Source organism: Musca domestica, unplaced genomic scaffold (assembly GCF_030504385.1).
Source record: "Musca domestica strain aabys unplaced genomic scaffold, Musca_domestica.polishedcontigs.V.1.1 144, whole genome shotgun sequence".
NCBI classification, from domain to species: domain Eukaryota; kingdom Metazoa; phylum Arthropoda; class Insecta; order Diptera; family Muscidae; genus Musca; species Musca domestica.
In genome coordinates this window covers 157,392-180,750 of record NW_026712199.1, presented here as the reverse complement: position 1 = coordinate 180,750, position 23,359 = coordinate 157,392, and the positions used below count along the sequence as shown (strand labels likewise).

The 23,359-nt window shown below is 36.8% G+C and overlaps 1 protein-coding gene across 1 annotated transcript; it reads left to right on the top strand.

Moving 5' to 3' along the window:
- The first annotated feature begins 890 nt into the window (after positions 1-890).
- On the top strand, positions 891-17,923 carry LOC101900237 (cysteine sulfinic acid decarboxylase-like). The gene is made up of 6 exons (XM_059119367.1): positions 891-1,417; positions 12,080-12,267; positions 12,435-12,560; positions 12,956-13,304; positions 17,039-17,527; positions 17,586-17,923. The coding sequence occupies exons 1-6, from the start codon at positions 1,136-1,138 to the stop codon at positions 17,766-17,768; spliced, it is 1,617 nt and encodes a 538-aa protein (XP_058975350.1). The 5' UTR covers positions 891-1,135; the 3' UTR covers positions 17,769-17,923.
- Positions 17,924-23,359: the final 5,436 nt, after the last annotated feature.

Here is a 23,359-nt window from a genome sequence, read left to right as displayed (position 1 = left end):
CCGCGTCTGTATCAATATAGACTCTCTGGTCCGCGTTCCGGGTTATCTCTTGAAAAATGAACTCTCTGGCCCGCATTTTGCCTCGTCAATGGAAATATGGGCTGTCTCGTCCGCGTCTATGGCAATATAGACTCTCTGGCCTGCTTTCTAGCTCGTCTATGCAAATATGGGCTCTCTCGCCCGCGTTTGTGACAATATCGACTCTTTGGTCCGCGTTCCAGGTTATCTCTTGAAATATAGACTCTCTGGCCCGCGTTCTAGCTCGTCTCTGCAAATATGGGCTCTCTAGCCCCCGTCTGTGGCAATTTAGACTTTCTGGTTCCCGTTCCTGGCCATCTCTTGAAATATAGGCCCTCTGGCCGGAAACGCGGGCCAGTTTGGAAACTATAAGTTGTTTGGTCCATCTGTGAAAACATATGATCTCTAGTCCTCCAGCTCAAACTTGGAAATCCCTTTTGGTCCAGTTCATCACTTCAAGAGTTCCTTCGCCGTCACTCGTTTTCGATCTAATTGTCCTCACTTTGTCTCATTTTAGCCCACTGTGCATTGAGGTAAACAAGTGAAATAATTTGTGGTTTTCTTTTGGATTTTGTCTCCAATGAAAGTAAACTGCTACTCTTCGTTCTTCTTTGCTGTTGTTGTTGGCGTTGGTCTAACCAGAATACGCCGCTTGAATATTCAACATAACGATGGTGTGTAGTGAATGAGCGAGTGGGGAGCGTGTACGGTGTCATAAATGCTGGCTAGCACTTGCCAAACAATATTTGTTGTTTTTTGGAATTGTACAATGCAAAATGATAATGACTCGGGTGGGGAATGTGGTCGGTTGGTTCGTCTGTTCTGTATTCACTTAGCAATCTGCAATCAATTGTAGGCGAGAGCGAGGCCCTTTGATATTTAGAGCAATGAGCTCAACAGCAACAGCAACGAGCATAGTAGTGATAATACACGGAAAACATAGCTTTGGTAAAACTTTCAAGTATTCTGAGATGTCATAACGTTCGCGTACCTTGAATCAGGCGGTTGTTATTGCGATTTGAAATAATTTTAAATGAAATTTTGAAACAGAAAAACGAAACGAAAAAGAATTCGCAAAATAAAAGAAAAAAAAAACAAGTGATAAAAGCTACTCATTATGTTGTCGTGCAATGCTACCTCGAATTCCGGCAATAGCCTCAGAATGTCGTCGTCGACGACCGCTAACAGTGCCACAATTAACCCATCAAAAAATACCACAGCCGGCCAACAGCAGCAAACAACGCCTAAAGAGGTGTCAGAGATACGTCTCAATTTGGCCAACGATTGGAAAGTCTTAAGTTCCATCCATCAAATGTTGGTGGATGAGAAGGCATTCTGTGCCGATCCCCAGGAATGGCATGAGAAAATTGTGGACTTTGTGCAGCCGGACGAATTGAAGGTAGGTGTTTGCACTGGACTGAAGAACAATGAAAGTTGAATGGCGTAATAAAAGTATGGAGATTTTTTTGTCATTGAAAATTGGTGAGGGAGGAGGGTTCAATTTTGATGTAGGCGTCAGCCATACCAGCCAACCATACATAGCATGGAGGGCACATTAGGTTCGTCATTCCGTTTGTAACTCATCGAAATAATAATTTCAGAACCAACAAAGTATATATATTCTTGATCGGCGTAAAGTTCTAAGACGACTTAGCCCTGTCCGTCCGTTCGTCTGTCCGTATGTTGCAATCACGCTACAGTCAAAACCAATTAAGATAGGAAGCTAAAATTTTGCACAGATCTGTCTTTTGTCTACAGGCTGGTCAAGTTCGAAGATGGGCTATAGCGGCCCCAGATATGGTATATCCCCCATATAAAGGCACCTCCCGATTTTCGGTATTTTGATGATTTTAGCTACATTTTACAACTAAATTGGCTGACAATTTTACACAAGGAGTTCTTTGTGAGTACTTTACCCCCCGAAAGAGAATTGTCTATATAGGTCCACGATATCGTATATCCCCAATATAACAGTACCCCTCCCTATATTCGGTATTTAGATGATTTTAGCCACAGTTTTCAATGGAATTGTCTGAAATTCTACACAAGGAGTTCTTTATGAGTACTTTACCCTCTTAAAGAGAATTCTCTATATAGGTCCACGATATCGCAAATCCCTTATATAACGGTACCCCCACCTATATTCCGTCTATTGATGATTTTAGCCACAGTTTTCAATGGAATTGTCTGAAATTCTACACAAGGAGTTCTTTATAAATACTTTACCTCCTTAAAGAGAATTATTTATATAGGTCTACGATATCCTATATCCCCCATGTAACCGTACCCCTCACCTATATTCGGTATTTTGATGATTTTAGCCACAGTTTTTAATGGAATTGTCTGAAATCCTTATAAGGAGTTCCTTGTGAGTACTTTTTTCCCTACAAGAGGACGACGTCTTCGTATAGCCCCCATATAACGGCTTTTATTTAAGCTGTATTTTCCGAGGGAATTTTTTGGAAAATTTTCAAATTTCTTCCGAATGGTGGAGGGTAAAGAAAGTTAATAAAAATATTGCGATGTGTGTAATTTGAAGAGAACCAGATGCTTATTTCGGATTTTATGATCGCTGTGGTTAATCAAAACGTTGACCCTTTGTGGGAGAGATACCAGAAGAAATGGTCCGATCTCACCATCTTTATAACAGATCTTGTGTTGATTGAAATATTGGGAAGAACTAAGTCTGGAATGGAATCGAATGTTGATTTCGCTTTTTATGAGCTTCATGGATATTAAAAATTTTGAGCCTTTGTGGGGGAGGTACCAGAAGTAGTGGACCGATATATCTCATCTTTACAGCAGATCTTGTGTATGTAGAAATAATGGGATGTGTGTAATTTTAAGAGAACGTGATGCTTATTTCGGTTTTTATGATCGTTTTGGTTATTCAAAACTTTGACCCTTTGTGGGGGAGGTACCAGAAGGAATGGTCCGACCTGTACCATCTTTATAACAGATCTTGTGTTGATAGAAGTATTGGAATGTGCCAAGTCTGAATGGAATCGAATGTTAATTTCGCATTTTATGAGCTTAATGGTTATTCAAAATGTTGACCCTTTGTGGAGGAGGTACCAGAGGGAGTGGACCTATGTACCCGCATTTCACACCAGTGCTTGGGTTAATAAAAAATATTGTGATCTGTGTAATTTGAAGTCAATCGGACACTTACATCACATTTTATAAGAGTTATAGTTATTGAAAATATCGAACTTTTGTGGTGAAGGTACTTAATGGAGTGGACCGATATTGTCTATTTTCGTACCTGACCTAGCACTGATGAAATTGTTAGGATTCGCAGAGTTGGAGCAAAATCGGATGATCCTTTCTCTTTCTGTGCAGTAAATTATTTTCTTTGAAAATGTTGATATTTTGTGGGGGAGGTACCAGAAGGAGTGAACTGATACTGCCTATCTCTGAACCCGGTGTAAGCTTAATAATAATATTACGATGTAGAAAGTTTGGAACAAATCGGATATTCCCTTCGAGAGTTATCGTGCGCACCAGCCAGACAGACAAACAAACGGGCGGACATCGCTAGATCGACTCCAAAAGTTCTGAAACAGATTTGGTCCAAAGAGACCTAGGATCTAAAACCGTTATTTTGACTGGGCACTTTTTGGCCGTATCAAATGATATATACCTTCTCAAGCCATATGGCTGAGAGTATAGTATAGGTATATTTTTTACATTTTCTCTTGAGAAGTGGAAGTGAGAACTAAGAATCTCCAAATCTGAAAATTCATCTAAATTCATTTTAAAGAAGGTCGTTCTGATAGCTTCAATGAAAAATTCACAAAAGTACACAGAGCTACTCTTCTAAAAAACAAAGAATATAGGAATCCACGATTATAGGCCTAATATACTCTTTCTCCTACATTGCATTGATTTTCCTTATCACAGAACGCCCTGCTTTTTATTAAGGAAGTTTTTTGCTTTTTTCATTCTGTAGATGTTTAATCAATTATAATTTAATTGGCCTAGTAAATGTTTAAATTCTTATATTATGGTTGGAGGCTTGAGAGCGATAGATAAGCAATGGAAAATTTATTTCATAGTGGAAAATTGAGTATGGTAATGTTAAAGCGTATTAATAATCCTAAACGATTGTAAAATGCCTTCTTTTGGTTAATTTTAAATGAACGGCGAACTATTCCCATATTTTCAGATTGGGCGCCATTCAATAATCAGACCACATTTGTGAGTGCCGTAGTTGAACCTATAAAATATTTTACTTTGATGATGTTGAACAAAAAGTTTCTAAAAATCATAGCTTCTACGTTGGGCGCCATTTGTAATTAGTAAAGGCCAAACTTCGGGGAACTATGGAAAATTGAGTATGGTAATGTTTCATTATTAATTTTGGGTTCCATTTTTGTGTGTACGAATACATAGTTTTCATTTAGGTAAACTATATTATAAATTGTTTTATTTGATTTGGTGCGCCGTAGGGGTCCGATAAGTAAATAAATAAACATTCCTCTCAAATTGTGAGATAGGTTTAACAAAGTAATCGTTTTGTTTTTGTATAGCGTAAATATCTAATCTATAGAACCCTTATAAATCTAAACACCCCATATCTAATCTTGGCGCAATTAGAGACGCCTATCTTATCTAGTGACACCTTTTAAAAAATAAAAGAAGAGATGTATAGTTCATTTGCAAAAAATGTTCTAATGTTTGTTAGCACGCGCTCCCTCTCTATCTCCTTCGTTCACTCTTTATAAAATTGGAGAGTCATTTTAAAATAGCTCTCTCTGAGTTCTCAACGACCTAGGATTGTCGTCAGCTCAGAATTCCTAGCATCCTTAGGAAACCTTTCTCGTATTTGACGTTGGGCGCCTAAATCCTTAATGAGAGCTGCAGTGATAACTGTAAAATATTTTTCATTTAATTAAAAAAATTGAATTAAAAGGTTTCAAATATGCAATTCTTTTAACTTCTACGTTGGTCGACATTTCCAATTATTAAAGTCTTCACTTCTACGACCAGTTTTCAGTTTGGGAGTCATTAAAATGATTATGCTACCACCTACATAAGTGACCTAAAATATTTTACCTTGACTGACTTTCAATAAAATGTTTCCAAACCCAACTCAAACTTCCCTATGATCTCTAGAGTATCTTTCTCATATTTCACGTTGGGCACCATTGAAGAGTATAAATAATCCTAAATGATTGTAAAATACCTTATTTTGGTTGATTTTGAATGAAGAGGTTTTAAAAATGAGTTTGTTATATCTTTTCGTTGGGCGCCATTTCCAACTTGTAAAGACTTCGGGAACTACTCCCAGTTTTCAGGTTGGATGCCATTAAATAATCTGACCACATTCATGAGTGCCGCAGTTGTGTCTTTAAAATATCTTACTTTGGCTGATGTTGAATAAAAAGTTTCCCAAAATCACAGCTCCTACGTTGGGCTCTATTATTCACTTTGGGAGTCATTAAAATAATTATCCTACCATCATTATGAGTCCCATAAAATATTTTACCCTGACTGACGTTCAATAAAAAGTTTCCAAACCCAACTCAAACTTCCCTATGATCTTTAGAGAATCTTTGTCATATTTCACGTTGGGCGCCATTTAAGAGTATAAATAATCCTAAATGATTGTAAAATAACTTCTTTGAAATAATAAGTTTTCAAAAATGAGTTTGTGATAGATTTTACGTTGGGCGCCATTTCCAACTTAAGACTTCGGGAACTACACCCATTTTGAGGTTGGGCCCAATTAAATAATCAGACCACATTTATGGGCGCCGTTGTCGTGCCTATAAAATTTCTTACTTTGGCTGATGTTGAATAAAAAGATTCCCAAAATCACAGTTTCTACGTTGGGCGCCATTTGTAATTAGTAAAGGCCGAACTTCGGAGAATTATTCCCATTTTTCAGGTTGGGCGTCATTAAATAATCAGGCCGCATTTATAAGTGGCTATAAAATACCTTACCTTGGCTGATGTTAAATAAAAAGTTTCCAAAAATCACAGTTTCTACGTTGGACGCCATTTGGAATTAATTAAAGCTCCGGAAATATGTGTTTGTGAGAAACAATATCCAATTGCTTGAAGCTAAATCCTGAACTACCTGTCGTAAATGCAGCATTCTTTGGTTCTTTAGCGAACCTTTCTAATATTTAAAATTGGGCGCCATGTGAGCATCTAAAAGCCTTAGCTATTACGTTGGGCGCCATTTGTAATTAATTCAAACTATTGAAAAGTGTGTACTTAGTAAGATCCTGCATGGATCTATGCTCCTGCACGTCCTAGGAGTGTCGTCAACTCAAGGCCTTTTTGGGGAATCTTTTTTATACCCTCTACCATTCTATGGAGGCTATATTAACTTTGCCATTCCATTTCTAACTCCTCGAAATACTCACGTCAGACCCAACAAAGTATTTATATTATTGATCGGGATAAAATTCTATGTTATAGTTTTGCGATTTCCGTCTCTCTGTGCATCTGTCTGTCCGTCTTTCTGTTGTAATCATGCTATCTTTCGAAGGACCTGAGGTAGAAGGCTAACATTTTGAACCCCCAATAACGATCCTCTCTATATTCGGCATTTTGATGATTTTAGCAGTATTATTCACCAGAATTGTTTTAAATTTCGAAAATGAAGTTCGTAATGGGTTCTACAGCCTATGAAAAAAAATTACTTATGAAGGAAAACGTCTTCATATAGCCCCCATATAAAGGGTTTCATTTGAAAAGCATTTTTTTACCGATTTTTTTTGAAAATTTTCAAGTTCCTTCAAAATGGTGGAGGGTATAAAAAATTCGGCCCGACCAAAGTTAGCTGCTTTTTTAAAATATCTGATTGGATGCCGCTGGGCTAATTGCTGCTGTTGTGCCTCTAAAAAGTTTTCTTTGCATGATGTTGAATGGAAACGTTTCAGCAATTTGTGTCCTATAGCTTTCACGTTGGGCGCCATTTATATAATTCGCATAAATGGGTGTGTTTTGCAAGTAAGGCCATATTTGCATGATTTTTTACTAATTGAATCATATCTCCAATTGTGTGGAGATTTTAGGTTAAGCTGGAACAATTTTCAGTTACTTACCCACACACTGGCGCTAGGGCAATGACATTATCAGAACATTTGCAGGGAATTCGAAAAAATTTTAAGATTGTCAAAAACAAGTAAAATAGTATCATAATAGTGTCAGAATGGAATCGGATGTTAATATGGCGTTTTATGAGCTTCATCTATATTCCAAATTTTGACCCTTTGTGGGAGAGGTACCAGAAGAAATGGTCCGATCTCTACCATCTTTATAACAGATCTTGTGTTGATGGAAATATTGAGATGTACCAAATCTGAATGGCATCGGATTTTAATTTCGCATTTTAGGACCTTCATAAATATTCAAAATTTTGACCCTTTGTGGGAGAGGTACCAGAATTAGTGGACCGATATATTCCATCTTCACACCATACTTTGGGTTAACACAAATATTGTGATGTGTGTAATTTCATGACAATCGGACACTTACATCACATTTTATAGGATTTCTAATTATTCAAAATTTTGACCCTTTGTGGGTGAGGTACTTGACGGAGTGGACCGATATTTTCCTGACCTAGAACTGAGGCAAATATTTGTATTTGCAAAGTTTGAGCAAAATAAGATTATCCTTTCTTCCTCTGTGCAGTAAAATGTTTTCTTTGAAAATTTCAACCTTTTATAGGAGAGGTACCAGAAGGAGTGGACCGATATTGCCCCTCTTCGATCGGGATCTAAGTTTTATAATAATATTACAATGGATCAAATCGGATACTCCCTTCGAGAGTTATCGTGCGCAGCAATCAGCCAGACACACAGACGGACATCGCTAGATCGACTCCAAATGTCCTGAAACGGATTTTGTCCAATGAGACCTATGTTCTAAAACCGTTATTTCGATGAGGCACGTTTTGGCTGTATCAAATGATATATATATATATATATATCCTCTCTAGCCATATGGCTGAGGTTATAACTAACCATATGGCTGAGCGTATAAAAATTCTTGATTTATTCTGTGCGGACCTTTAAGGAAATATATTTTGCTTTATTTATTAGGGACCCATTGAAGTCCGGGGCGTATTTTCTCTTTCATTTTGTTTTACAACATTTCAAAAATAATCTGGCATTAGGTGATGACAACACTGATCTTCAATGGCAGTGAGGCCTACCATGTGCCTACCACCTACCTCCAAAGATTGGAGAGTGAAATATCACACAAAACCATAAATGCCTTTCATTTCAATGGCTGACTGGCTGGCTGCCTGGCTAGCTGAGAGTTAAACTTTTGAATGTTAGGCGGCTAAGCGTGCGCTTAAAGCCATGTTTTGGCGCTTGAAGTTGTTTTCGTTGGTGTAACTTGTCATGGATTTGCAATTAGAAATGTGTGTCAAGTTTGGCTTTGCTTTGTGGAAAAATCGGTTTTCTTCTTTGCGGGCGTTTTCACTTGAATTGTGTGATGACTGGGTACGAGTGTGTGTGTGTGAATGTATGTGCGAGAATGTGATCATAAAGTTGCCCGCCTTAGTCCGAGGCCGTGTGACCAATCATCTGCGGCAATGTTTTGTCAACATGTCAGTTACAAGCCACAGGCCGCCACTGCGCCGCTCACTGGCCATAGTCGAAGTTGGAGTAAGCGTTTGTTGGCAGTTGCCATTGTTTGTTCGCCAGTAGTTCAAGTAGCTGTGTTCATGTTGAGTGTCAACCGTTTTGGGTTATGTTTTGCCCATTTTTTTCTTCTTCTTTTAGTTAGTTTGTCATCACATTTTCCAAGGCGATCATCATCACCATGGGCATTGTCGGCATTGTAGTGAACTTTGCGGAGTTTTTTTGGGCAAACTATGGACTGAATCTCCCCATAACAACAATTGAGACTGCACCTCTATTTTCTGGTTTTTTTTTTTTTCATCTTCGAACTGTTGGCATGTCATCTGGACAGGTGCCTTGGTGTGTTTTTCTTTTTGTCTGTTCATTTTCAGTTTCCATTGTTTGTGAACTTGGAAATGTCATAATTTTCTTGTTGCTGAGAGAAAACTCTTTGTGCGAAAAAATGGCCCCATAGTTGTTGGCGGGGGGTATTTAAAGTAAAACAACAACAACAAAACACTTTCAAGCAATTCATCATTTGTTTGTCAACGCAAATGGCAACGGCACAACAAACGCTTATCAGATTCACAGGCCATAAATACTGAATCGCAAGTCTAAATATAACGCCTGCCATAAATCACAATTGCTTGATTAGTTCGGACATGATTTAGAGTGATGCCAGCAAAACTTTCTACAGAGTTCGTTTGGGTTTTCTTTTGGGATATGTGATGATGTTTACATGGCGATCTAACATACACTCACTTCCAAAAATGTGTAATTTAAAATTTTGTTAGAAAACACAACTTATTGTTTATGTTGGGCGCCATTTTTAGAAGGAATTCACTGTACCAATGTACCTTCACTGTAACTTCTTTATAAACTGGTAAGGAAGATTTCATCTTTGCCATTTCCATTTTCACTTTTATTTAGGCTTAGCATTCTCTGTATATGAAACGTTCATCAAATTACCCAAGTTTTGTTATATATCCAGAAAAAAACTATTTATTTTTAATATTGGGCGCCATTTTCAGAACAAACATATTGCTTCCATATTTCCCCCTTTTTATACCCTTTGTCATATGGCTACAGAGGGTATATATCATTTGATACGGCCAAAACGGTTTTAGATCTAGGTCTCTATGGGCCAAATCCGTTTCAGGACATTTGGAGTCAATCTAGCGATGTCCGTCCATCCGTCTGTCTGTATGGCTGGCGCGCATGAGGAAGTATCCAATTTGATCCAAACTTGGTACATCGTAATATTATTATACAACTTTGATCGAGTTAGGAGATGGACAATATCGGTCCAGTTCTTCTGGTACCTCCCCCACAAAAGGTCAAAATTGTCAAAGAAAATATTTCACTAAACAGATAGAGAAAGGATTATCAAATTTTGCTTTAAATTTGCAAATCCTAATATTTGCATCAGTGCTACGTCAGGTGCGAAAATGGACAATATCGGTTCACTCCTTCAAGTACATCCCCAACAAAGAGTCCAAATTTGGAATAATTATAACTCTTATAATATGTGATTTAAGAGTCCGATTGTCTTCAAATTTCACAAATCCCAATATTTACATTAAACCAAGGTCTGGTGTGAAGATGGAATATATCGGTCTACTCCTTCTGGTACCTCCCCCACAAAGGGTCGAAAGATGAAATATCCATGAAGCTCATAAAATGTGCTCATTAACATCCGATTCCATTCAGACTTGGCACATCGCAATATTTCTATCAACACAAGATTTGTTATAAAGATGGTAGGGATCGGATCGTTTTTTCTGGTACCTCCCCCACAAAGGCTCAAAATTTTAAATAAATATTAAGCTCATAAAACGCGAAATGAGCATCCAATTATCTTCAAATTTCACACATCGCAATATTTTTTCTTAAGCTAGATGTGGTGTGAAGATGGAATATATCGGTCCACTCCTTCTGGTACCTCTCCCACAAAGGGTCAACAATTTTAATATTCATGAAGCTCATAAAATGCGACATTAAAATCCGATTCCATTCAGGTTTGGTACATCTCAATATTTCCATCAAAACTAGATTTGTTTTGGTGGAGATCGGAACAGTCCTTCTAGTATCTCCCCCACAAAGGGTCAAAATTTTGAATAACCAAAACGATCATAAAATCCGAAATAAGCTTCGGGTTCTCTTCAAAATTCACATATCCCATTATTTCTACTAACACAAGATCTGATGTGGGATGTATCGGTGCACTCCAATTGGTACCTCCCACAAAAAGGGTCAAAATTTTGAATATGCATGAAGCTCATAAAACACGAAATTAACATCCGATTCCATTCAGACTTGGTACACCAAGGTCAAAATATATATATTTATTTAAATAATCGAACATTGGCTGAGGTTATTCATCTGTCTTCAAAACCGACTAATACTTTTTAAATTGTATACGTTAAGATCAGAGAAAGATATGACAGTAGTCATTAAAAAATCTATGCTTCCAGCATCCTTTGAAATGTCACCTAAAAAAATCTTGTTTTTCAGGCATTGGATAGATCTGAGAAAAGTTTCCCAGTACCTCATAAAATTTTAACTTTGGGGGAGATATGAGTTAGGCTTTTATAATCCACGTTTTCCATGCTTTTGGGACAGATTTTTAGATTCAAAAAATTCGTGTTATTTCGGATATCTGAAGGTGATAAAACGGCTCCCTCACTAAATATTCTATGACTTGATGCCAAGCAGCTTATGCATTCTCGCCGTTCTACGTTTTGTAGGCTTTGAGGACGATTCTGAAACCTTTAAAAATTCAGGTGGTGGGCTTTGGAAAAGATCTGAAGAAAGTTTTTCTAATATCTCCAAAAATCCTCGTTTTGTGGGTCTTGGAGAACATTTTCGGTAGGTACCTCTGAAGTCTTTACAAATCCACATTTCATAAGCCCTGGAGAAGATTTGTTGGAGGCCTTCTAGAAGCTTTTAAAATTCACGCTTTCATGTTTTGATTACTGGGTAAATTTACCCCTTATTTCCAAAAAATATTAATTTTTAGATTGGGCGCCAGTTTTAAAGTTGTTGAAGTTTCATGCTGGGCGCATGTTTTACATTGGGCAAAGGCTACTGATCCTGAAAATTATTAATTTCTGATTCCTCTTATTTTTTCCTTGGACACCATTTGTTACTAAGCTCCCTGGACCTTGGTAATGCATTTATATTTGTACCTGGAGGTTATGTTCTTTTTAATACAGCCTGATTTGTATTAAGCAGCCTTGTTGATTAGATATTTATTTCGGAGATATTGATATATTCGTTGTGCGCCATTTTTAAAATACAACTTCTTAGTTCAATTTATGTCAATGGATTCTCTTCCCATTTTCTTAGCAATTGTCTGGAAATGATTTTTCTTTGGGTGCCATTTTAGAAATGAAAAATCGGCAATAAAGTACCTCATGAATTTTCTGAATTGATTTGAATGCATATTTTTATTTTTTTTATATTTGCAGAAATTAATTGACCTGAAAATTGAGGAGAATCAAAATTACACCCTGGAAGAAATTCAAAAGATTTGCCAGCAGGTAATTCGCTATTCGGTGAAAACGAGTCATGGACGTTTTCACAATCAATTGTTTGGACAAATGGATCCGTATGGCCTGGCTGGCAGTTGGATAACCGAGGCCCTCAACACAAGTGCGTAAGTTCGAAAAAAAGAAAGAAAGACAGCGAAAAAAATGTCCTGTGGAGAGGATTCTAATTGAGAAGATGTTGTGCGGCACACCTTGTTTGGTGTTCGCAGCTTATTTTGTTGCTTAGTTTTTCAATGTCATTTGTTTGTCTGTCTCTTTCTCTCCCTGCCGATAGGTATACATTTGAAGTGGCGCCGGTCTTTAGTTTGATCGAAACTGAAATTGTGCGCAAGGTATGCGAGCTGTGCGGTTACGGTCAAGGTGATGGTATCTTCTCGCCCGGCGGATCAATATCAAATATGTGAGTATGTGGCGCTTTGTAGCCAATTCAACAGGGCAATTTCGAAATTTGCAAACACACTTCGGCTAAGGCTGAGAGAATTCCATTGAAGTGGTATTATTTGACCTGAGGCCATAAATCATAATAACGAGGAGTGGGGTGTGAGTGTGTGTGTGTGTGTGCGGCTTTGTGTTGCGCCGCACTTGATGTCCATTCAGTCATAATGGACACTTGACACTTGAGCCACCAACAAAAATATGTATTCAATATTCACAAAATTGTCAAAAAAACAAATATGCAAAAGTTCCGACCATGGTCAAAATTAATTAACTGTTGTTATTGTTTTGTTTGTTGTTCGTTTGAAGTGACCTTTATTGCTACAACAAATGTATTTATTTGCCTAATTTCTGTTACAGGTATGGCGTGGTTTTGGCCCGCTACAGACAATTTCCAGAAATCAAATCGAAGGGCATGTTTGGTATACCTCCTTTGGTCATTTTCACCTCGGAGGAGTCGCATTACAGTTTTAAGAAAGCTGCCCATTGGTTGGGCTTTGGTGTGGAGAACTGTGTTATGGTCAAGACCAATGACCGGGGTCAAATGTTGCCCGAAGATTTGGAGCTAAAAATCTTGGAAGCTAAGGCCCATGGCAAGGTGCCACTTTTTGTCAACGCCACAGCGGGCACGACGGTGCTGGGAGCGTTTGATGATTTCAATCGGATAGCTGATGTCTGCCAGAGGCATGAACTGTGGATGCATGTTGATGTAAGGAATCGTAGATATTTAAAGGATATTTTAGATAAAATTTTTACAAGGACCAAAAAGCCTGGATTTTAGGGGATAACATTTTTCAAGAACCGTCAGAGAAATGAAGGACGATTTTTGAAGCATATTTTGTAAGGATCATCGAATCAAAAAAAAAAAAAAAATCGGGTATTTTGTCAAGGACCCAGATACCAATTTTTATTAGATTTATTTTAAGGGCCATTAGACCAATAAACAAGCCTTTTTTTATTTTCTCGCGTGAAGGATTATAAGTCAAATAAACGTTGATTTTTTGGGATATTTTTCAAGGACATTCAGACCAATAAACGTGAATTTTAAAAGGATATTTTTCTAAGGACATTCAGAGTAATAAATATGGATTTATTTAAGGATATTTTTTCGAGAACCTTCGCTGCAAAAAGATTGGATTTTAAAATGATATTTTCTAAAGGACATTCATCCCAATAAATGTGGATTTTTTAAAGGATATTTTTTCTAGCATCCTCATGGCAATAAATGTAGATTTTTTAAAGGATATTTTTTTCAAGACCATCGCCGCAATGAATTTGGATTTTTAAAGGATATTTTTTTGAAGACCATCGCAGCAAATCGACGCATATTTTTTAAAGGAATTTTTTCTAGGACCATCATAGCAATAAACGCGGATTTTAAAGGATATTTTTCCAAGGATCATCAAATCAATAAACATGGCTTTTTAAAGGATATTTTGTGGAAAGGATGTTCTCGAGAACCATCGCAGCAATAAACGTGGAAATTTAAAGGATATTTTTTCGAAAGGATATTTTCGAGGACCATCGCAGCAATAAATGTGGATATTAAAAGGATATCTTTTCGAGGAGCAATAGACGTGGCAGCAATAGAAGTGGATTTTTAAAGCATATTTATCCAAGGATATTGATCCCAATAAATGTGGATTTTTAAAGGATATTTTTCCAAGGACATTCATCCCAATAAATGTGGATTTTTAAAGGCTATTTTTTCGAGGACCATCATAGCAATAAACGTGTATTTTAAAGGATATTTTGTCAAAAGGATATTCTCGAGAACCATCGCAGCAATAAACGTGGATTTTAAAGGATATTTTGTAACGCAGCAATAAACGTGGATTTTTAAGGGATATTTTTACGAGGATCATCGCAGCAATGAACGTGGATTTTTAAGGGATATTTTTACGAGGATCATCGCAGCAATGAACGTGGATTTTTAAAGGATATTTTGTAACACAGCAATAAACGTGGATTTTTAAAGGATATTTTGTAACGCAGCAATAAACGTGGATTTTTAAAGGATATTTTTACGAGGACCATCGCAGCAATAAACGTGGATTTTTAAAGCCTATTTTTTCGAGAACCATAAGATTCAGGTGTGAAGTTTAAGACTTCTTTTATCAGGTGTGGATTTTTAAGGGTCACCAGATTTTTTAATCATCTTTTTTTTTCTAGGATCATCAGATATTCAGGCGTGGATTTTTAAGGATTTTTTTAAAGACTCTCCTAATAGAATCACCAGATATTTAGACGTGGATTTTTAAGGATTTTTTTTCAAGGACTATTCTACTAGGATAACCAGATATTTAGAAGTAGACTTTAAGGATTTTTTTAAGGACTATCCCACTAGGATAACCAGATATTTAGGCGTGGATTTTTAAGGATTTTTTCAGGGACTCTCCTACTGGGATCACCAGATATTTAAGCGTGGATTTTTAAGGATTTTTTTCAAGGTATACCAGATATAACCAGGTATTTAGGAGTAGATTTTTAAGGATTTTTTAAAGGACTATCCCACTAGGACAACCAGATATTTAGGCGTGGATTTTTAAGGATTTTTTTCAAGGACACCTACAAGGATCACCAGATATTTAGGCGTGGTTTTTAAGCATTTTTTTCAAGGACTCTCCTACTAGGATCGCCAGATATTTATTCGTGGATTTTTAAGGATTTTTTCAAGGACTCTCCTACTAGGATCACTAGATATTTAGCCGTAGATTTTTAAGGATCTTTTTATACCAGGACCATCAGATATTTAGGCGTGGATTTTTTAAAGATCTTTTTATATAAGGACCATCAGATATTTAGGCGTGGATTTTTTTAGGAGTTATTTGTATGTATCAGGGGTTGATTTTTTAAGGATTTTTACTATGACCCTTTAAAATTCAGTGGTCGATTTTAAGGACTTTTTATAAAGAACATCAAGTATTCTGGCTTTCAAAGAAATTTTCTATTAGGGCCATCAGATGTTCTGCTGTGGATTTTAAAGAACTCTTCTAGTAGGACCATCATATAGATATTCAGATATGGATTTTTACGGAAATGTTTCTAGGACCATTAGATATTCAGTCGTGAGTTTTAAGGACTTCTTATTAGGACCATCAACTATTCTGGTCTCGATTTTTAAGGATTTATTAAAACCATAAAATATTCAGACGAGAATTTTAAAGGACATTTCTGCTAGGACCATAAGATTTTCAGGGGCGGATTTTTATGGATATGTTTTGAACCCGTCGATATTCAGCCGTGGATTTTCAATTTTGTTTTTATATATTTTTACTAGGCGTGGATTTTTTAGGAAATTTTTACTAGGACTTATAACAGACATGGATTTTTAAACGACATTTTTACTAGGGCTTATTATAAGCGTGGATTTTTAAGGACATTTTTTCTAGGACTTATAACAGGCGAGGATTTTTTAGGACATATTTACCAGGACTTATACCCGGCGTGGATTTTTTAGGACATTTTTACTAGGACTTATAACATGCGTGGATTTTTAAGGACATTTTTACTAGGACTTATAACAAGCGTGGATTTTTAAGGACATTTTTATAAGGACTTATTGCAGGCGTGGATTTTTAAGTACATTTTTACAAGGACTTATTGCAGGCGTGGAATTTTAAGGACATTTTTACTAGGCAGTGATTTTTTAAGGACATTTTTAGTAGACAGTGATTTTTAAGGACATTTTTTCAAGGAGTGGATTTTTTAGGACATTTTTACTAGACGGTATTTTTTTAAGGACATTTTTTCAAGGTGGGGATTTTTTTTTAAGGACATTTTTATTAGATTTTAAAGGACATTTCTACAAGGACTTATAAGAGGCTTGGTTTTTTAAGGACGGCGTGGATTTTTAAGGACATTTTTATAAGGACTTATTGCAGGCGTGGATTTTTAAGGACATTTTTACAAGGACTTATTGCAGGCGTGGATTTTTAAGGACATTTTTACAGAGACTTATTGCAGGCGTGGATTTTTAAGGACATTTTTACTAGGATTTTTAAGGACATTTTTACAAAGACTTATTGCAGGCGTGGAATTTTAAGGACATTTTTACTAGGATTTTTAAGGACATTTTTACAAAGACTTATTGCAGGCGTGGAATTTTAAGGACATTTTTACTAGGATTTTTAAGGACATTTTTACAAAGACTTATTGCAGGCGTGGAATTTTAAGGACATTTTTACTAGGCAGTGATTTTTTAAGGACATTTTTAGTAGACAGTGATTTTTAAGGACATTTTTTCAAGGAGTGGATTTTTAGGACATTTTTAGTAGACGGTAATTTTTTAAGGACATTTTTTCAAGGTCGGGATTTTTTAAGGATTTTTCTTAGAGGTTTGGAGGTTTTTTACTTTTGGTTGGGAATTTTAAAAACTCTTTTACTGGGCGTAGATTTTTTACAGACCTGACTTTTTTGACAATATTTTATTCATTTTTTTAGGCCTGCTTGGGTGGCTCCGCCTTGCTGTCCTACAAAAATCGCCACCTCCTAAAGGGTTTGGAAAAATCCGACTCCTTCTCGTGGAACCCACACAAATCTCTCGGCGCTCCTTTGCAATGTGCCCTCTTCCTGACACGCCACGCTGAGCTATTGCCCCAGGCGAATAGTACCGCCGTTCATTATCTCTTCCAACAGGATAAATTCTATGATGTCTCCTATGATACGGGCAATAAGAGTATTCAATGTGGCCGTAAAATTGATGCCTTTAAATTTTGGATAATGCTCAAGGCTCGAGGTTATGGTAGCTTTGGTCGCCTCGTCGATCATGCTTTGGATATGTCGAAATTATTTATGGAAAAAATGAAGAGACGTCAGGGGTATCGTTTGGTCATGGAGGATTATCAATATACGAATGTGTGTTTCTGGTATGTGCCGCAGAGTATGCGCAATCAAAAGGAGGATGAGAAGTGGTGGCAGAAGTTGTATGAGGTTAGGATGAGAAGAATGAAATTTGTTAATTGTCTCATATTTGGTTTGGATTTTCCAGGTGGCGCCCAAGGTAAAGGAGTTCATGATACGCCAAGGCACCCTCATGATGGGCTATTCCCCGCTGCAGTATCGCAATATTGGCAACTTTTTCCGCATGGTCTTCACCTGTTTCCCGGTGATGCAGGAGGCGGAATTGGATTTCATTTTGGATGAAATTGAGCGATTGGCCGACAGCTGCTAGTTCTTAAGGGCAGGAGACTTCAAAAAAGTGAAGTGAAAATTTCAAATATTATCTGCCAAATGTTCGTAGTTCGTAGGCTAGTCATAGGTTTAGTTGTGTAGGCAAATGACATGTATTATTTTTTTTCGGTCAATATAAAATATTTCTAATCGGTAGGCGGTTGATTTTGGACACCAAATTTTGTGAGGCATTCCGGTATTGAGGGTAAGTACCCATCATGTCCAAATTTGTCAATTTGCGAGGTTCATTACCGATTTTTCGTTTTTTTGTGATTTCCATTGCCTAATGTCGTGTCATGCGTGATTCGTTCGACAAAAGACCATCGGATCATCTACAGTTGATGAGGCTGTGTGCCTCATCAACATTGTCGCCTCAAAACACATCGCATCACAGCCATTCGTGATCCATTGGTGATAATGATGCTGGTAAGACGTTATAATGGATAGTGATGATGCAGAAGGTGGTGTTGGTGCTGGTATTCACTGGCAATGACATCTCAAAAAAAAAAAAAAAAACGATCTACAATGTCTTCAATTACACATGGGCCATGGTAGATGTTTAAAATCATGTTCGAGTTGTTTCAGATCTTTTTTTCGAAATTATTTTTTTGTTGGATTAAAAAAAGCTCAGACTCCAACGCATTGAAAAGGACTGCATTTGACACACATGTGTTGCGGAAAGTTTTGTATTGCGCAGTAGGAAAATATTGAATGGTATCATTTTCTCAAGGGGTTGGGTACCATCCATCCTTAAGGAATCTCTAGATTTTGATGCATTTTTTAAATAGATCATTAGACCTTCCAGGCGTAGATATTTAGGAAGTTTTTTACCAGAACTAAATACATTTTACAAGGACCACGTCTCAGGTTAGAATTATTTGAAATATGGATTTTTTAAGATAAATAATTTTATGATTGGCTTCCTTGATCATTGTAAATGGATAAACGGATTTTCAAGCCGTGTTTTTTAGGACCATCTACACGGACCAAAAGACCCTCCAGGCGTGGATTTTCTGAGTTTTTAAAGGGACCAACAACCTTCCAGACGTGGATTTTTAAAAGGACCAACAGAATTCCTGGGATCTTTTACGAATACGAAGAACCTTCCAGGATCAACAACTTTCCAGGTGTGATTTTTTAAATAGACCAAAAACCTTCCAGGACTAAGAGCCTTTCAAGTTTTTTTTTACAATGACCAACAGACTTACTGGGATATTTTAAAAGGACCACGAGCCTTCCAAGCATTTTTTTACAAGGACGAAGAATCTTCCAGGCGTGTACCTTTAAGCGTGGATGTTTAACAAGGATCAACAACCTTCCTGGTGTGGCTTTTTTAAATAGACCAACAAGCTTCCAGGCGTAGACTTTTTACGAGGACAAACAATTTTCCAGTTGTGGACCTTTAAGCGTGGATTTTTAACAATAATCTACAATGATGAAATGGACAAACAACTTCCAGCCGTGGATTTTTTACATTAACCAACACATTTCCATGGATTACTTACAACGACCAAGAGCTGTCCAGGCTTGGATTTTTTACAAGGATCAACAGACTTCCTGGGATTTTTTACAACGACCAAGAGCCTTCGAAGCGTGGACCTTTACGAGCGGTTGTTTAACAAGGATCTAAAACATTCCACGTGTTGTTTTTTTTTAAATGGACCAACAACCTTCTTGACGTGGATTTTTTGCAAGGACGAACAAACTTTCAGGGATTTTTTACAATGACAAAGAGGTTTCCAAGAGTAGATTTTTTACAAGGGCCAACAACCTTCTAGGCGTATATCTTTAAGCGTGGCTTTTTAAAAAGGATCCACAACCATCCAGTTGTGGCTCTTTTAAATTGACCGACAACCTTCCAGGCGTGGATTTTTTACAAAGCGAGGATTTTTTACTTTTTACAAGGATCTTTATGCATAGAATTTATAAAGACTCTTATTTGGACCATCAAACATTCAGTCATGGATATTTTATAGGGGAGTGGTATTTAACTTCTGACATCAATGCTTGGATTTTTAAGGACATTTTTACAAGAACCATCATATATATATATGGGGTGGATTTTTAAGGACATCTTTACAAGGATATATATTCAGATGTAGATTTTTGAGGACTCTTTTTTACAAATATTCCTTCAAATCCATCAAATATTCAGGCTGAACAATTCAAGAACTTTTAAAGAAGAACAATTAGATATGAGAGATGTGAATTTTATAGAACTATTTTACCAGGACCATAATACGTTCAGACCTGGACTTTTAAGGACCGTTTTTAATATCACAATCAAATGTAGATTTGGATTCCTTTTTTTTCTGCCACCATAAGACTGGATTATTTAAGAACTATTAAAGAAGGACTTTTTTACCAGAACCATACGATACTTAGGCCTAAATTTTTGAGGACTTAAACTTTCAAGCTTGGAGTGATTTTAGTAGAAATTTGTCTTTAAACACTCACGCAAAAAGTTCGGTTGGTCCTTGTGAAACTATTTCGCAAATTTCCGCGCTTAGAGGTCTCTTATTTCCAGTAAAAATCCAAAAATGTCAAAAAATCCCATCCAACCCACCAATCCCACCAACGTGAAAGTAATTTAGTTCCCAATTTCCACAATATAACGAATAATGTGGGCGTTATTATTAACTTCCACATTGGGCGCCATTTGGAAAGATGATTGAAATTAGACATTGAAAGATTGTAACTCTCACATTGTGGGTAGTCAAGGGTCGAATGCGAATGAAAAACATTATTCCAAATAAGTTTTTTTACTCTACAACATTATGTGTTGGGGGTATTATAACTTTGATTGGGCTAAAAATTATGTAACACCTCGAAATATTGGTTCCCGATGTAGGTAACTATATAAGGATCTTCCTATCTCGCCAAGCTCAGCCGTCTGCCCGTCTGTCCATGTTAATTTGAAATCACGCTACAGGTCACGATTACGGCCCGATAATCACGTAATTGAAAATGGAGGTGGGGTTAGGGTCATAATAGAAGCCTATTATTTTTGGAGATGATCGCAAAATATTAAGTGGTTGAAATGGACCAAAAACAGAAAGATTTTGCTGTTGCCCTACAGGTCGCAATTATGGACCAATCAACGCGAAAGTTAGCGTAGGGATAGAGCTTAGGGCTGTGTAGACGCATTCCTATTTGGATGGTAATCGGGTAATATTTAGTGGGTGAAATAGACCAAAATTGCTGTGTTAAATAAAAGTCAAATTTTCCACTAAACCGCGAATAGTTTTAATCCCGGCGGACAAAACAAATGGACGGAAAGGTCCGGTCTGACCGTTACCAACAACTAAAAATATTTCTGATTTTGCAGCCGTTATAAAGGTCACAAATAGAAACCAGAGGACACGAAATCTCGCACAAAGTTAGAGTTTAGGACAACGGGAAGAATGGACCACTAATTTTGTGTAAAAAATACCAACATTTCCATTATACCGAAATGCTGAAAATAACTTACAGCTGAAATCCAAAATACACAAGTGGCAAATTTCTGACTTTTTATGCTGATTTTTGTTGCCGAATATAGCCAAATATCGTAGACGAGCAAATCATATAGATGAGTTTAAATTTGGAGATACAGAGGGACCTCTTGTATTTGGAGATGATCGCAAACTATTTAGGGTTTCAAATGTAGCAAAAACAGATAAATTTTCCTCATCCCACAATTGAAACCAATTGACACGGAATTTCCTCTGAGAAGAGAGTTAAGGACAACGAAGAATTCTAGTATTTTGGATGACCGTTGGATTTCACTTAGCTGTTAAATGCACCACATCAACTAACAACACGACGGAGTGCGTAAATATTGGGCAAATGCGTCTGGTCAAAAAGCTAAGAATAATATCTGGGCAATGCTCTATGACATAATTTCAAAAGCGAATTCTTCTAAAACCGATTTGGACATAAGGGGGTCTTCTAATATATTGTAGTATTGTAGGGTATCACATTGTCGACCCAGAACAACTATAGTCTTTGCTTACTTGTTTTTGGATAAAAAATGTTTCTGCCTTACAAACAGTAGGTCCGTTTCGTATATAGAAGGTCAACGAATATTTGACCTTATCTGAAGTTTTTACTAATATTTTAACATTTATTATTTTCATTCCAAAAAAACTGATAAACGCTTTCTCTTCTTTATTTACTTTGGAAATTTTTGGAAATTTTTGGAAATTATGGAATATTAGTTCACGTTGGGCGCCATTTGGGCATGCGAGGAATAAATGAAATATTGTTTTTTTTTTGTACAAAATATCGTTGATTTACATACAGAAGTTTTGTTTGGTAGATATTAGATCATATGTTGGAATGTCGACTAAATATTTCCATGAAGTTTTGGGAGTATAGGGCTTTTTTAATATTTTCATTTTTATTTTCTAATCTAGAAACTGGAAACCACATAATTTCCAATCGTATAACAATTTCCAGCGCATATGAAGTTTGAAAATTAGTTGACTTTATGGGATATTGACGTTGGGCGCCACTTTCCAACACGGCCGACAGATTTTTATTACTGACTCCTCATTTTGTTTTCCCGTTTCTATAATTTTCTCATCGAAAAACCGTTTCTAGTGCACATGAAGCTTTAAAATGAGTTGGATTTTTACGTTGGGCGCCACTTTTTACTTGGCCGTCAGAGTTTAAGTTCGACCCTTAAATGTTTTCCCTTTCCATAATTCCTCCTTCACAAATCCGTATTCACTGTGTATGAAGTTTTAAAATTAGTTGAATTTATGGGCCCTATTTTGTTTTCCTCTTTCTTCTTTCGGGAACTTCATTAGCGCTTCTAAGAGTATGAACAGGGACGAAAATATTTTGTCATTTTTATTTAATTTCTTGTAAATTATAAAATTAGTTTTTTTTTTACGTTGGGCGCCATGTTTAACTAGGCTACCAGTTTTTTAGTGCGAACCCCTTAAATGTGCGTGTTTCCCTCCTCATATCTTCCTCATCGAAAAATCAATGTTTACATGGCATATGAAGGTTTACACTGAGCTGACCATATTTTATATTCACGTTGGGCGCCGCTTTCCAACTTTTTACCGACAGATTTCTGGGTTTCTCCTTTCCATAATTTCTCCCATCGCAAGGCTGTTTCTATTGCATATAAAGCTTTAAAAAGTGTTGTCTGTATTGAAAGTTGACGTTGGGCGCAACTTTCCAACTTTGACGCCAGATTTCTTGTTTTTCCCCTTTCCATAACTTCTCCCTTCACAAGGCTTTAAGTTTTTTCACAAACCTCTCATTTGGTTTTCTCCTCTACATATTTTCCCCAATCGCAAATCATCAATCAAATTATAAAATTAGTTTTTTAACGTTGGGCGACATATATGTATGAATTTATTGATGGAATCTTAGAATAACCACAGGTTTTTTAAAAAAAGTGTTCTTGCCTGGGTCACAAAGGATCCGTTTTTTTCACACAAGATCTAAGTTCCAAGCCATAGGCATTTTAACAGAATCTGATCTTTGAATGTTGGCCCATCAAATATTTGTTTTTGTTTCTAAACTTCGCCTATATATTTTAAAGTTCTTGGCGAGCGAAACCCCTTAACGTATGTGTGACACATGTGGCTGTTT

What these genes read in the sequence shown, in the direction of transcription:
- LOC101900237 (XM_059119367.1), top strand. Translation starts at nt 1,136, where the DNA reads ATGTTGTCGTGCAATGCTACCTCGAATTCCGGCAATAGCCTCAGAATG. An exon ending in TGCAGCCGGACGAATTGAAG is followed by an intron (nt 1,418 to 12,079) that starts GTAGGTGTTTGC and finishes TTATATTTGCAG; the next exon opens with AAATTAATTGACCTGAAAAT. An exon ending in GAGGCCCTCAACACAAGTGC is followed by an intron (nt 12,268 to 12,434) that starts GTAAGTTCGAAA and finishes CCCTGCCGATAG; the next exon opens with GTATACATTTGAAGTGGCGC.